Source organism: Parasteatoda tepidariorum, chromosome 3 (genome assembly GCF_982258835.1).
Source record: "Parasteatoda tepidariorum strain Cologne lab strain chromosome 3, Ptep-v5.0, whole genome shotgun sequence".
In the NCBI taxonomy this organism is placed as follows: domain Eukaryota; kingdom Metazoa; phylum Arthropoda; class Arachnida; order Araneae; family Theridiidae; genus Parasteatoda; species Parasteatoda tepidariorum.
In genome coordinates this window covers 104681141-104696433 of record NC_141757.1, presented here as the reverse complement: position 1 = coordinate 104696433, position 15293 = coordinate 104681141, and the positions used below count along the sequence as shown (strand labels likewise).

Genomic DNA, 15293 nt, shown 5'->3' with positions numbered 1-15293 from the left:
AAAGAAAAAATGGAACAAAACAAAAAACGAAATCTATAAAGCGAGTAGCGAATTCAAATGAACTTACATGAACGGGAAATTTTTCAAGAATGATTTAAAGCATTTTCGCAACAAAATTGCCAGATTACAATATATATATATATATATATATATATATATATATATATATATATATATATATATATATATATATATATATATATATATAAAACCGCTGCTTTAAATGCAATATAAATAATGTTTAAAAAATGAAAAGTCCAAAAGTAAGTGAAAAATAAAAACTAGAAGTTAGTCTATCAAAACTCGTAAGAAAAAATATGGAATCAATTTCAGATTCGAGGAATTCTTTTTTCTTTTCGAAAAGTTCTTAAAGACTTCTCGAGTGTCAGTCGATAGCAATCTAAAAATATTCTATACCGGGAGTCAAAGCATTTTAAAAAGTTTTCAATTGTGAAAGTAAAGTGTGTATAAATCATTCCAAGTTTCGAAAGAACGGTTAAGTGACTGCATAAATTTCCGATTTCTGCCATTTTATTTGAAATCATTCTTAAAAAAAAAAATTGTTTTTTGTATCAAAATGTATGATTGTGTACCAACTAGGCTGCTGAGCCCCTGCTCGCTTTGCTCCCCAATCTCCAACGATTGTTTTGCAATCATTTCTGTTTCTTGATGATTACAATTAAAAAAATTCAATTAAAAGACTCAAAAAGTTTTGGTACTTTTCTATTTCATCAGCGGTGCAAGCGATAAAATCTCCAATACAAAGTCTCCATGCACAAATGAATTAAACTGGTTTTTATTTCTTTTTCTTTTAAATTATTTTTTAAGTAACGTCTATTTTTTTTAAATATAAAATAAGTAAATAAAATAGCTGAATTCGCTTTCGCTAAATGGATAAGAACTAATTTTTTTATCGTTTTAACATAGCTTTAGTTTCTATTTCTATTAGGATAAAGTTTAGACCTAATAATTTTGCTCTATTGCCATTTATTTTTTAAATTCTTATTTAAATTTCGGTTACTATTCTTATTCTTTATATGTTTTATCAATTGTGTGAAAAATTACTTTTCAACATAGCGTTTGAAATTTCATTTTTTTATTTTCTCAATTGCATAGGTTATCTGGGCACAGCTTTACTTAAAATTTGTTCTTAAGTTAAATTCAACTTTTTGAAAATAAATTTCCCTTATTTACCGTTTTGCATTTTTAAAACAGCAACAAAATTTTTTTTTCATAAAATTTTAAACAATAAAATCAAATGATGCTATTTCTTTATAATAAAGAAATAACACTTTTGTTTTTGAGTCCTTTATTTTTGAATAATAATTTAAATCCAAAACATAATAATAACAAAAAATAATATTAAGCATCGATATTAAATAAACATTGCTGGTAAATACCACTAAATTACAAATAAATGAATAATTTTCAGGTAAATACCATCATAATTTTTATCAATTTCAGTCTTAAAAAAATCAGAGATCTCTTGATCTTTATAGATAATCACGTCACGTGATTTTTTTCTGTCCAATAAAAATGCACGAAACAGTAAGAGGACAATTATCTCTTTATGGTGTATACAGAAAGACATAATTTCATTGATTGAAAATTTAAGTCAATTTTAAATGTACATAAAGTTACAAACAACTGGTGTATTTAAATACATGTAAGTTTATGTATGAAATCATACATTGTCAATATGTTTACGTTTCTTAATTTCACGTATGTGAAATGTTTGAACTGCAAAAAGAGATATAAAGAAAATGAAATAAAAAAGTTTTAAAACTCGTAAAGTTGTCTTGCTACTTTCCGTCACAAACACCAAAATCAATGACTATAAATTTTCGGAGAATAAAACTAACATGTTCCATATACCCTGTGACTTCAGTTTTCAGTATGTCAGGTATAATCAATTCTGTGTCACCGTCAGCTGCATCTGACATTGCTCCAGGACGATAACAAAAACCATTGATCGCTCTTCTTTTCCTTCTTTTTTTATTTTCTTTTTTTTTTTATATTGCCCCCATTCACAGCCAGTTCCTGTTTTCATGCGTATTTGAATAAATATGGACGAAAAAAGGGACAAAATACCCCAGATTTTCCAATAAGTGTATTGTTCCCGCTTTTATGTCGAAAAGAGAGAAAAAGAGAAAGATGTGAAAAATAAAATCGTCTGATTGAAATAAATTTTTTTAAAAATAGAAGTTAACATTGCGATTTAAGTTTGATTTCGAGATTCTTTTTCATTTTGAGTAAGTTCTTAGATGATGCACGAATTTTTTTTTTCAGACGATTATTAAATGCTAAAATTAAAAACTATTATTACAAACTTATTTTTTGGCAGCCTTACATCTAAAATCGACAAATACGTTCAATCACTAGTGAGAAAAGCTTTAAAACCAGTTCGATAGCCTGATGAAACTTGGTGTTTTTGGTTATCGCTTTTCAACTCCTTTCTGTTTTCATCTCCAATGGATTTTGATTTTTTCAGCACCTTCTTCATTGGTGTTTTGTTAAATTTCATATCAACTTTGCTACTTTTTCACATATATATAAATTTACGACCTCTTAAAAGTATAATATTCCCTGCATTTTTAACAATTATTCTAAATGTATTTACTTTATACATAGGGTGAGTCTGAACATAATACATAACTTTTAAGAGAGGTAAAGCACATCATAAGAATTAAAAATTGCATGCGTACCCATAACTGGAAATGTCATCGTGCTCCGCTAGGGGCGTTTCCCCTATTAGGAACTGCTTTTATGTATTCCTTTAAACAGGAACTTTTATTTACCTAAATTATCTTGATTTCCTGTTTTCTTATTATTATTGTTGAAAATATCATTTAAATTAGTTCACTTTGAGGTTTTAAATCGTAAAGTCAAGCTAGTTATTATTGAGTAATCGTTGTCAAATTAGCCGCCAAATCTTTAAAAACTATGATTAAAGTTCTGATACTGGACCAATTTAAATGCCATTTTCGACATTTATCATTAGAAAACATGAAATTAAGATAATTTAGGTAAATAAAAGTACCTATTAACAGACACGTGACGAAAAAGTTCATACAGGAAATCGCTCTTAGTAACTTATTTCCAGTCATTGGTTCCTATGCAATTCTTAATCCTTGCCTTTTTCAGACCTATTAGAAATTATAGCATGTAATGACTTTATTTACAATCTAAATATCGAATCATAATTATCGAAATATCTAATTTGTATATCTTGATATATTAAGTTAAAGATGAGTATTTAATTAAAACTAGGAGGCTTCGCCCCCTGCTCGCTGGCGCTCGTCAACCCCCGGAACTGCTTTCGCAGTTCATTTCGGATTGCTTCGCAATCTAATGCTCGCTTTGCTCGCTCAATAGATACGTTCTTAACGTCTAGCTTTTGTATACTTTTTTGAATATTGAAGTTCCGAAAACTTTTCACTGTAGAAAATTCTAAACCTGTACATTTCAATATTAATTTGAAATGGTAAACAGTTCACATATTTTTCTTAATCACACTATTCTAAATTTCAGTTGTTGAGAAAAGTAACTGTTGTAAGTTTTGTTTCAAAGTCTTTCCCACCAGAGGGCTAAACCATGTGTTGTAAAACAATATGAAATAGTAGTCTGCTACTGAACGCCGGATGTAAAGCATCGGCTTTATTGAAGATAATTTTGCATTTTTAATTCTCTGAAGGGCGCCACCCTAATAATATGGAATTTTGTGTTTTCATCAGTGTTCAGAAGCAGAACAACTATAAGTTCTTTATTTGATCACAAAAATATAAAATGTATAAAAAACAAAGAAAAGAGTAAGAAAATGAGTATAGAAAAAGTTAAATTAGTTAAGTTAAAAAGTTAAAAAGTCATAGAAAAAGTTAAAATTATAATATAGTATTTGTCAGTTAGAATAAAGCTTATTGTTTAAGTCATTTCTAACAATTCAAATTTCTCCGAGGCAATTCTAAAGTATAAATTAACGTAGTATTGTTAAATTGAAACACAATATTTTTAGTTTTGATGTCAACAATACAATTTAATTTTTCACAAAAACGATTGCTTCCATTGTTAAATTCAATTTCAACAATTCAAATTTTTCTGAGGCAACTCTTAACCTCTAAATATTATTTTTTATGTACACATTCACAATGTAAACATCAGTATTCAACCACAAAACAACTTAAAGTCCTCAAATTTAGCATGAAGTTGTGAAATGTAATGAAAGAGGGTCATAGCAATAATAAAAGTAGAAGTAAAGTTAGTACTGTAAAATTAAAACAATATTTTTAATCAATGAACCAAGTTCTTCAAGAAGCAGTTGTAGAAGTAGGTTGTTCATTTAAAACTTTTTATAGAATTTCTTTAAAAACACAATTGTTAATTTGGGCATTTGACGATACAACACTTATAGAACTGAAGGATTTGTTACGTCAAGCGCTCAGGTATCATAATTTTGATCTAATCGCGCTTCTATGTCATTTTGATTTATGTTGCTAAGTTAACTTTCAATAAATTCTATGGCTGGCAACATCATTTTTATTTTTTAAGTTGTTTATTTTTATTTCTTTTAGAATTCGTTATTTTTTTAGCGAAATGTTTTTTAACATAACAGAATTCTTTGCCGACTGATATATGAAGAAAATAAAGTAAATATTTAAGTGTTGTGAAAAGAATCTTATTTAGCTGCACAAAGTACTTCAGTCAAAATTTGGGAGCCACGTAAGAGAATTACATATAATAGATCAGAAACACATCATTAAAAGGCAGAATGCTTTGGTGTTTTCAAAACGTAAACAAAACAAAGCAAACGTTTCCACCGGCGGAAAAGAAATACAGTCAAAATTTGGGAGCCACGTAAGAGAATTATATATAATAGATTAATTATAATTTTTTTAACGATTTAATTGCGGAAACTAATACTAATATTTTCAGGCATATTTGGAATATTATATATCTGAAACATACCGGCCTATAGTAGATAATTTATAATAAAATTAATTATTATAAAATAAATTATGCATCTTTTAAAACTAAAATATGCAGTATTAACTTTATATTCGATTATACCATTGTTTTTATGCTAGAACGCAATATGAAACGATCATAAAGTATAATGTAAAATAATTTTCTTATTGCTACTTATTGCAATTTTTTTTTCAAAAATAATCGAGTCAACGAAGTCTCTTGCAACTCTAAGTACCTGTTAAACTTATTCCAATTTACGATGAATTAAACTCCTGAAAAACTCCTCATTCATTTGGGCTAAAACAAAGAAATGGTTGGCGGTTGTTATCTTTTTAAATGACGAAGAATTTTACAGAAGCGAGAGAAACAAGTCATCAAAATTGATTGATGATCCAAGAGAAAATTCAAAGATGTTATTTTCAAAAAAAGGATTGAGCGAATTTGTAATTAATTACCCTACCATTTAGAACGGTAATCGAATGTTTTGTCACATAAAGACATTTTTTTGAATCAGGTGGAAGATGGAATTGTGTGATAGAGCTGAGAGTTTGCAAATTTACGTAATGCTTCGAAATAAATTAAACGGAATTAACGAGGAGAAGGGAAAATCTCACGGTTAATAAAGAATTTCTTTTCTTATTTTTCCGTTTCTGGTTTACTATCCTTTACCATCTATATAAAAGAATTTGGAACTGCTGTCTCATATTCTTTGAATTCTATTAAAAAACTGTACACAAGGTATTCAATTTCGATACTTTTTTACAAAGTAATTTGCAAACCATCTGGATATGGATTATCTATATATATATTTATTTTACTTGACACTAAAAACGCGTATATTTCTCTATCTAAATTGGCAACACTATAATGATTTATAATAATTCATTTTGTTGTCTAAAGTAATTATTTAAGCAAGGTTAAATAATTAGTGATACGTCAAGTATTTATTCAGATTCATTTTGCTAAGTTGTCTTAAGTGATAGTTTAAGAAGTGTTAAATAATTAGTTACACGTTAACTATTTATTTATATTCATTTTGTTTGGTAGTCTTAAGTAATAATTGTAAGTAGTGTTAAATAGTTAGTTATACGTTAATTATTTATTTAGAATAATTTCGTATTCTTATCGAGAAAAAAAAACTTATTTATAAAGTAATTATTTGGATTTATTTCTGATCCTTTCTGAAAACGACTGTAGAAATGTTAAACATAAACGGTGCTATGATGCCTCATACTGTCATGCTAATTATTGGTGACAGAGCTTGCTTTTTTTCAGCAATAGCATATATATTATTCGATGCTAAAGTTATGGCTCGAAAGGTACGTAACGAACTATTGAGAGGAGTTGTCTATCTTATCTTACGACAGAGATGGAAATAATTTTAGCATTTTTGCTTCTGCAACTATGCAGATCTACGCCGAACTATACCATTCTGCAACTATGCAGATCTACGCCGAACTATACCATTCTGCAACTATGCAGATCTACGCCGAACTATACCATTCTGCAATTATGCAGATCTACGCCGAACTATACCATTCTGCAACTATGCAAATCTACGCCGAACTATACCATTTTGCAACTATGCAGATCTACGCCGAACTATACCATTCTGCAACTATGCCGAACTCATGTTTATGGTGGTTTGTGAGATTTAATAGTTACCGGATAGATTTTAAATTATCACTAAAATTCAATACATCGAGTACTTTGAGAATAATATGCAGACATCTTTTGAAAATAGCTAAAATTGAAATTACTAAAGCGCAAGAAAACCTCTTGCGAAAGCTAGTTTTATTTATTGAAGACAATTTTTAAAAAAAGCAAGTTTGCAATTTTTTCTTAAATAAAATATTTGAGCAAACGATTCCTAGATTTTAGAAATGCATTATCTTAGCATTTTCTATGAAAGAATGCAAAAGTAACTATTCAATTTTGAACAACCAAGATACGTTGTTGTTTATTTATTTTGAATTATTTTTAAACTAAACATATTTGCAATTTTTGTGAGGAATAATACAGTTTATGAACAGACGATTCTAAGAATTAAACACCATCTACACACTTTCTTTGAATTTTCTCTTAAAATATAAAAAAGTTAACTTTTCTACTGTGTTCCGCTCAGATACTTTTTTATAAAATAATTTATGAGCAATCTTGATATAAAAATACCTTATTTATCTTAAACTATCATTATGCTGAATAAAATTTCAAGCTATTCTGAGAATGTTTCTGAGAATTTAGAGCTACAACTTATACTATACAGAATTCTTTGGGTTTTACTTCAAAGTGTAAAGAAAGTAAATGTTCTGTTCTATACAAATTGACGACTTGGTTGTAAAATTATTGGTAATATTGTATATGATAGCGCTTATTACTTCTTATTTAAAATTATTTTCAGAATGAATAGATTTGCAATTTTTGTAATAGATAATAGTTTTTTTTATTCTAAAACTTTCATGCTTTTGGAATTCTTTTTAGATTTAAGCTTCGATTTGTTTACAATATGAGATAGCAAGACAAAATTTTAATTTAAATTTGTGTGTGAAACCTTCAGTGCAAAACCTTAAAGAAAACTTTAACTCCTTCAAAAGCTGAACTATAAGCCTGAACCACTCATTTGAACACATTTTGTTCACACATTTTGCATTTTAATATGCACTCGAAGAAAAGCATTTCTCAGGTTTCGATCGACCGTTTAGTGCCAAATGCACTCGAAAACTACTTCCACTACAAAAACACTGTAAAATACTTACTTAATGTCCTAGTCGACTCAATCATTCTAAATCTAATGACTTATCTAAAATTAAATCGATGCCCGGCAGTATTATGCGAAAAAAAATAAGATTTATCCTATAGAAAAAAATTTCAAACATTTCAATAAAAACCTTTTTCTATCAAGTTCTTCAATTGTAAGCAAAAAGTTCCTATTTGGAACTGTCGTTGAAAAAGTAATACAAAAAATTCGTTGAAAAATCATTAAATTTATAAAAATATGCAAATTTGAACACTGAAATTGTAAACATATTTTTTTTTACATTGTATCGAAAATAATAATTATAAGAATATAAAATGAAACATATCATAAAATTTTTAAATAATTTCACTAAAATATGCTAAAGTTTTCTCACATATTTATGACAAAAGATGTTTTTGTTGTTTGTTATTGTTCCAAATAGAGGGATACAGAAAATCACACTGAACTTTAGTAGAAAATGAAAGTGCTGCCAATTTGCCCCCATAAACATTTTCCACCAGTGTTGAAAGAAAAAATAAGTTAACTTCCATACAGTGGCCTCAAGTTCGTCTGTATCAGAAATGAAATCTTTTTCTCTGAGAAATCTTTCCTTTTTTTCTTTTCTTTTTTGTCTGCGTTTTCAAATCGAGTCCAATCATTTCCTAATCCCGAAGCAAAATTAGTTGGGACTGGGAAAATATATTTTTCCTTTCTGTTATTAACCTTCTAAGAATAGCAATCACCAAATAAAGAGAAGGGAGGCTAGTAATGATATTAATGAAGGAATGGCGTAGAATATTTTTTATTAAGGTCTAATTTGAACTTAGTAATTGAAAATATTTTCTTTATAATAGTTGATAAAAGTTTCCCAAAATGAATACTTTTCCTAAAAGGAATAGTATTTCTCCTAAAGTGAGACAATTTTGTAAAAGCGGTATTTGTTTAAATACAAATTCTTTTTTTTTCTTTTTTTGGTCTGAGGTTTTAGTTATATTTTCGCTACTGATCCATTTATTTATTTTTTCATTCCATTCATTGATTTATTTTTAATTGCTTTAAATGTTAACTTTTGTTTATTTATTCATTCATGCATATCAATATTCAAAAAACAATCCTGAAAAATTACTATTTGGTTATCTAACAGATGCGTTACGTTTTTCTTCTCAGTACTATTCGATAAACTATTCGATAAAATTGTAAGCGTTTTGCTATATTTTTATTAAAATAAAAAAATTATCTTAGAGTTAATAAATATTTAGATCAACGCAATGTTATGCTGAGTGTTCAATTCGTACAAATTTCTTTTTCTTTCTTTTTTTAAACTTATTATACAATGAAGCACATACAGTTTCAAACATAATAAAAGAAAAGATATAATTCTAAAAAAGATGTTCATAAAACTGATTAAATGAGATTCTTTAACAATCTAAAGATTACATAAAAGAGCTATTTTTTAACAGTTTTAAGATTATATTGGGAACAGTTTCAAAACAATTCTTCCTATTATTAAATTAAATTCTAAGAAATAATAATTTATTAGTTTAAACTAACTAATTTTGAATTATATTAACTAACTTAACTAACCAACTAATTTTGAATTTGGTGATAAATTTTGTAGCATTGCGCAAATTATTTTAAAAACCTTAATATTGTGTCTGAAAATGAAAAGGACAGAAATAACACTGTAAATATCAAAATTGATACTTTCATAATAAATTGATATATTATTTTATACTTAACAATTGCTAACAAAACTTATTGGCGTTTATTAATTGGCGATTATTGAATCGCTTAATTATGTGTTTTATTTTGTTTCCGTGAGGTTTCAAAATTATTCACAAACTAATTTAATTAACTTTTGCATTTTACTTTTTGGCGAGAAGTTTTGTATTAATTATTTTAAAAACCTTAACATTTTATTTTGTTCCCGAGAGGTTTGAAAATTGTTCACAAACTAATTAAACTAACTTTTGCATTTTACATTTTGACGAGAAGTTTTGTATTAATTCCGGTGGAGCAATCAATGATATATTAAATGCGGTAAACTAAAATACGTTAAATGAGTCTATTGATGAACTAGAAGATGTTAAGTGTGATTAACTATTAATGAAGAAAAGAATTTGAAGAAGTCTATTGACAAACTGAAACTTCATTGTAAACTATTGATAAACTAAAATGTGATCTACTGAAAAATCAGAGAAGTATTAAACAAGATTTTATGAATGCTCGTCCGGTGACAGAGTGGAAATATTTTAAAGTGACTAATTGTAAGGAAGAAAAAAAAGTTTCTGATATCCAGTACATGCGTTGAATAAGTTGAAGGATATAGACTATGAGCAAATGTAAAAGCTTGTCTTATATTTTTGAAGTACATGAAATACTGCTAACAATTAGAAATTGATTAATGTTACTCAATAACTATGAAAGCTGTTACTTATTAGAGATTCTAAACCTTTACATATCTAAAATCACTACATATCTTATCAAATCGTTGACGACCACATACACTCAAAAGAGTAAATACTTGTAAAGTATAGGACTGGGTCTAATCCACATGAGAAAAAAAAGAATATTATTGTTGCGTTAGATTATTTATATATTTATAAAAGTGGTAAAATTAAAATAAATCATGATATGTATGAAATTGTTGGCACACTTCCTTTTATATAAAAAATAGTCTTATTATTTACGAAGCACATTCTTTTGCAAAGGCTTATTGAAAGTGTTAAAATTATTACTATTACTTTTTTGATCTTGCATTTTGTGCGAGAACTTTTCAAAATTTGGCAGCAAATCTCAATGGAGGATCTAAATATGATTAATAGTTGCGGTGTTTATTTTTGATAACAGTGGTGAACCACATAAAAACGTCACACAGACAACATTTTGAAAATGCCTTGTCTATGTCATCATTTCCTGGTTACGTACTCTATATCTCCTTATACCCACTCGTAACAGTAAGTTTAAGGATATTTCCTTATTGAGATGTTTAAAACCTAAACCGGGTAAGTGACAACAATCAGTTTCAGAAGTATTATGGTAGGGGAAAAAATGAAAATATACATTTCCTTAAATACATATTTCCGACAAAAGTTTATCGTTTCCAAACGCAATTCCAGTTTGCTCCTTAATCGCAGCATTTGAAAGCGGTGAAAATTACGTTTCATATCACGTTATCATCGTGTTCATTAAAAGATGTTGCCCATTAAATTAAGAGTTTTGTGGGAGTGTAAGTGAAGGAGGAGTTCTCTAAAGATTCCTCTTAAGTTTAAAAAATTTATTTAATCAGTTGCTTACACGGGAGGCAACAGGTGTACCAAATAAACAGCATGTTAAGTGCTGTATTTAATCTATTAAGATGAAAATAAAACCGGAAAAAAACTTTTTAATTACCTCTATTGGCATTATATCTGCAATACATTTTTAATGGTTTTGTTTAAAGACATCATACAATTTGTCCAAAATGGTTTGTTTCTCGAATTTTTAAAAACAGTGCAATTTATGAACATGCAATTTCGCTAAACTCTTTTTTTTATTTGAATGTTTAGGTCATAAACCCGTATTACCTGAGCCTGGACCCAAGTGCCGCAGATCTTGCTCACGCCACCGGTCTCTTCCTCAACAGCAACGGCTGGAAACGAGCCATTGTCCTCAGAGACGAGTCAGCCTTCTACGAAACCTTCGCCCGCACCCTTCACAACAGCAACTACGTCCACAAGAGCGATCTTCAGCTGCAACTCAGTCAGCGATTCAGCAACACCAAGCTGTTCGAATCAGTGGCTGATATCATCCGCAGTGACGTTCGAGTAGTGTTAGTGGCATGTGGAATGCAACTCGCTGAGAGGATATTTCAGCAGGCCCACAAAGCCAATCTCTTGAACGGAAGATGGATTTGGATTCTAGTAAGAAATACTTTCCAATTTATTCGTTCGATTTAATCTTTTTTCAGGACTTGTATGAGAGTTGCTCGAATGAAAACCGAGAGCATGTGATAGCTTAAAATTTACATTCGTAATTCGAACAACTCAGAAAGTTGACAAGAATGCGATGGAGATCGCGTATAACTGATTAACTAGTTCTGATGAGAGCATTTTCAAGTGAATGTAAAGTCATGCTAAAGGAACACAGTAGCACGATTTATAGAGATTATTGGTGATTGCAACATTTCTTAATTCAAGTAGGTACTACCCAGTTGTCACTGGTCGCAACTCTTTGATCACCTCTATAGATTTGATCAGAAACCGAAAATGATCATTGGAGATCGCTAGGCTCATTTGTCCTGAGTTGAACAGATTATATTCAATATTAATAAACACCCTTCATGAAAAATTTTATACCATTTATCCTAGACAGCTGCCGTTTTGTTAATAAAAGTCCCCATTATGCGCAACTTCTTGCTCAAATCGTATTATTTTGAGTTTTTCTGCACTAGACTCATCCGACTTCAGTACGATTTTGCATTCAACTAAAATTCTCTCATGCGAATTGGTTAGTTAATAAGGTTCAATTGGCAATTCACTCCTCTGACCTTCTTTTTTGATACTACGGTACTGTATTTCCAACGTCGCGACATGTGTACACTCAGAAAGAAATTCATGTGTATATTAAGTAAACTTAAATTATGTTAGCTACACTAAATTATTAAAAATTTATGATTCGATGATTGTAGATAATTGATTGATTAAAAATAATTGATTACTTAAAAATAATTGATTACTTATCTATCGTTCACAATTTTTTCGACGAGGTCAAGGTGAACCCTGAAATAATTATATAGCCAGTTTTCTTTCTTTATTTATTTATTTGTTTGTTTGCTTATTTGTTTGTTTATTTATTGAATGAAAGAGCTAAATCGTATTGATTCCTAGTCAGATACGAAAGCAAGCGTCTATTATGTTTAATTTCTGTCTTTAAAAGCATAGTTCTATCAAACCTAACAAAACTTTATAAGTTTTTTTTTTGTATACGTACGAGTTAAATGAAGAAAAAAAACATATAAATTCCAGAAATGATATATTTGATACGGCAAGACCAAACAGCCTGATAAAGAGAAAATAAATTAATTCTTTTCTTAGTTTTTATGTGAGGAAAGATAATATTACCACCTATTTTTATTTATTTTATCATTCTGGAGTGAGATTTACTTATCCGTGTAGGTTGACATGTTTACCTAATGAATAATTTTGAAAATCTTTCTACCACTTTTTATTTACTTTTTAAATTTGGGGTCTCATTTACCTTTCTGTACGAATAAGTAAGTTAACATAATGCATTGCTTAAAAGCAACACGATTCCAGAGTGATGCTTTACGTAAATCTGTTTCTATCAATGCAAAAAATTGGCGACATTCCATTTTTTGAGCCAAATGTTCATTTGTCATTGTATATCCGTTAATTGTCAGAATTTTACAAAATATAATTTCAGGGTTTATTTTTGCAAGCTAAATCGAATAGAATATAAAAGCAAAGAATCTTCAGAAAAAATTTCGTTTTTGCGTCAGAATTAGCATATTCCGCCACAGTTACAGTTAACTGCTATACAGAATTTAAAAGATTTTTTTTAGATATTTCCATAATACTTTACAGAATGAAAATCTCATCAAAAATTCGAAAGTTGTATGGGTAATCCATTTTTTTTTCTGAATGCACATTTTTCCCCCAGTTTTCGTTAATCTTTATTTTTCGCACTTTAAAGGCTTACTTTGAAATTCCTTATGTGAAACAAAAGACTTTTCTCAAAAAATTAACTTTTTTATAAATTTCAAGTGTTACCCAAATAAACTTAAATTTAATCCATCTGATATTTTTTTTATGAAATATTAATTATTTGTTCAGATAATCTAATTGCACTGACTGCCGAAAAATTACTTGACGCTTATTTTATATCTTTTACTATATATCTGAAATAACATTATCAGTGCTACCAAACAAACAAAAAATATTTCTCTTGTTGAGGAATTCTGTCGTGAATAAGTTACTATTATACTTACTTTTATATTGTTATAATTATAAAAATTTAAACGTCTACATACATCCCCAAGGGTTTGAAGAGGTAAAAATCAGAACTATGGATTTACAGATTTCACTAATTAACAATTTAAACTAAACTGAAATGTTCCTTGGAATTTTCACCTATAATAGTATTTAAATGTAGCAGACATAAATAACACAAATTAACTAGTGTTACATTATCTCGAATGTAACTCCTGAAAATTTTTAAAAAGCAAATCATTTAGAAGACAGAAATAGTGCTTACATACCTAAGAGGAAGTAGTATATGAAATTCCTCAAGCATTCCAGAATGTGTGGAATGCTCATTTAGAAGTTCGTCCTTAAACTGCTCAAGCAAATTTTAGAATGAATTGCTTCTGAAGCAATGCATCTTTCCTAATGAATCATCAACAGCACATTTTAAACAGAAGGGAAAATGTCTTGCCAAGTTAATCGTTTGCACTGTTCATTTAGTTTCGAATATTATCGCTCTCCTATTATATTAAACGATATCATTCATCTACGGATATTGTTATTAACTCATTAATGCCACACCATAAAAAATGATATATTTACTAAAAGTACCTATATATAAAATAAGTGACAGCACATACATCAAAGGGTTACTACTTTATATTACTTACCTCTTTTCCTCGAAAAAAATCATTGTAAAAAATGGTACCAGTGCGGAAAAAAATTACTTTGATTAACTTTTAATCTAACAATCGGATTTTTGCGTACTAGGACTAGGTCTTAATGCTACGAAGGATATATTCCAATTTGGCTAATTGGTTAGTGCAGATAATATTTTAAGAAACGTAAGACACAAAAACGTACATTCTTTGAAGAAACGTGTCTTTTTTTTCATGGAATATGATTCCTGACCCCCAAACAATAGAGGGTAGCCGCAGTCATGGAAATAAGGTCCTTATGATATGGTCAGGAGATCAGTCGGATTAAGTTTGGATCCCTTAATGTTAATTTTACTTTTTGCGTATTTCACCATATCTCGATACCTTTTTAGCAAATAAAAGACTTTTTGCACACAATTATAAAATTCGTCTATCCAAGAATAATTTCACTCAAAAAATAATTTTTTTTTATTTCGCTCATGCCATTAAGATTAAATCCTAGTTCGATAAAATCCTATCACTAGATCAAAAGTTGTTCAAAGTGATTCATTTGTTTTGATTTTTTGCTCACTTTACATTTTAGTGCTTTTTTACACTATTATATTTGGAGTAACCTAATATTTATCAGGTAAAATATCAATGGATCGCGACAAATGTGTTACAAGCCTTTGGTGCCAATGAAACTTGATAAAAAATTTTGGAATCCTCATCGAAAATTAAAACAAAAAAGTATACTCGTTGGGGGAATTAGAAATCAATACTTAACCGATGAAAAACCAAAAACGCCATCGAAATCTGACAAATTACAGTATAGGAAGGCAAACGTCATAAACAACAAGACAGGTTTGATTGCTGAAGGGAACAGAGGAAAGTTGATGGTCGATTATTAGAAACTCCTTGAACTTTTCGCCTCTTAATTAAATCAGTTTTGTTGTTTACTACATTACTCTTTCTCAATTGAAATCTGATAGA

The 15293-nt window shown here is 28.8% G+C and overlaps 1 protein-coding gene across 1 annotated transcript in view; it reads left to right on the top strand.

Moving 5' to 3' along the window:
- LOC107441633 (glutamate receptor ionotropic, NMDA 3A) overlaps positions 1-15293 on the top strand; it is a 220907-nt gene that overhangs the window by 124442 nt on the left and 81172 nt on the right. The window contains exon 2 of the mRNA XM_071183955.1: positions 11248-11601. Within this exon, the coding sequence (XP_071040056.1) occupies positions 11248-11601 (354 nt within the window). The remainder of the gene's footprint in view (positions 1-11247; positions 11602-15293) is intronic.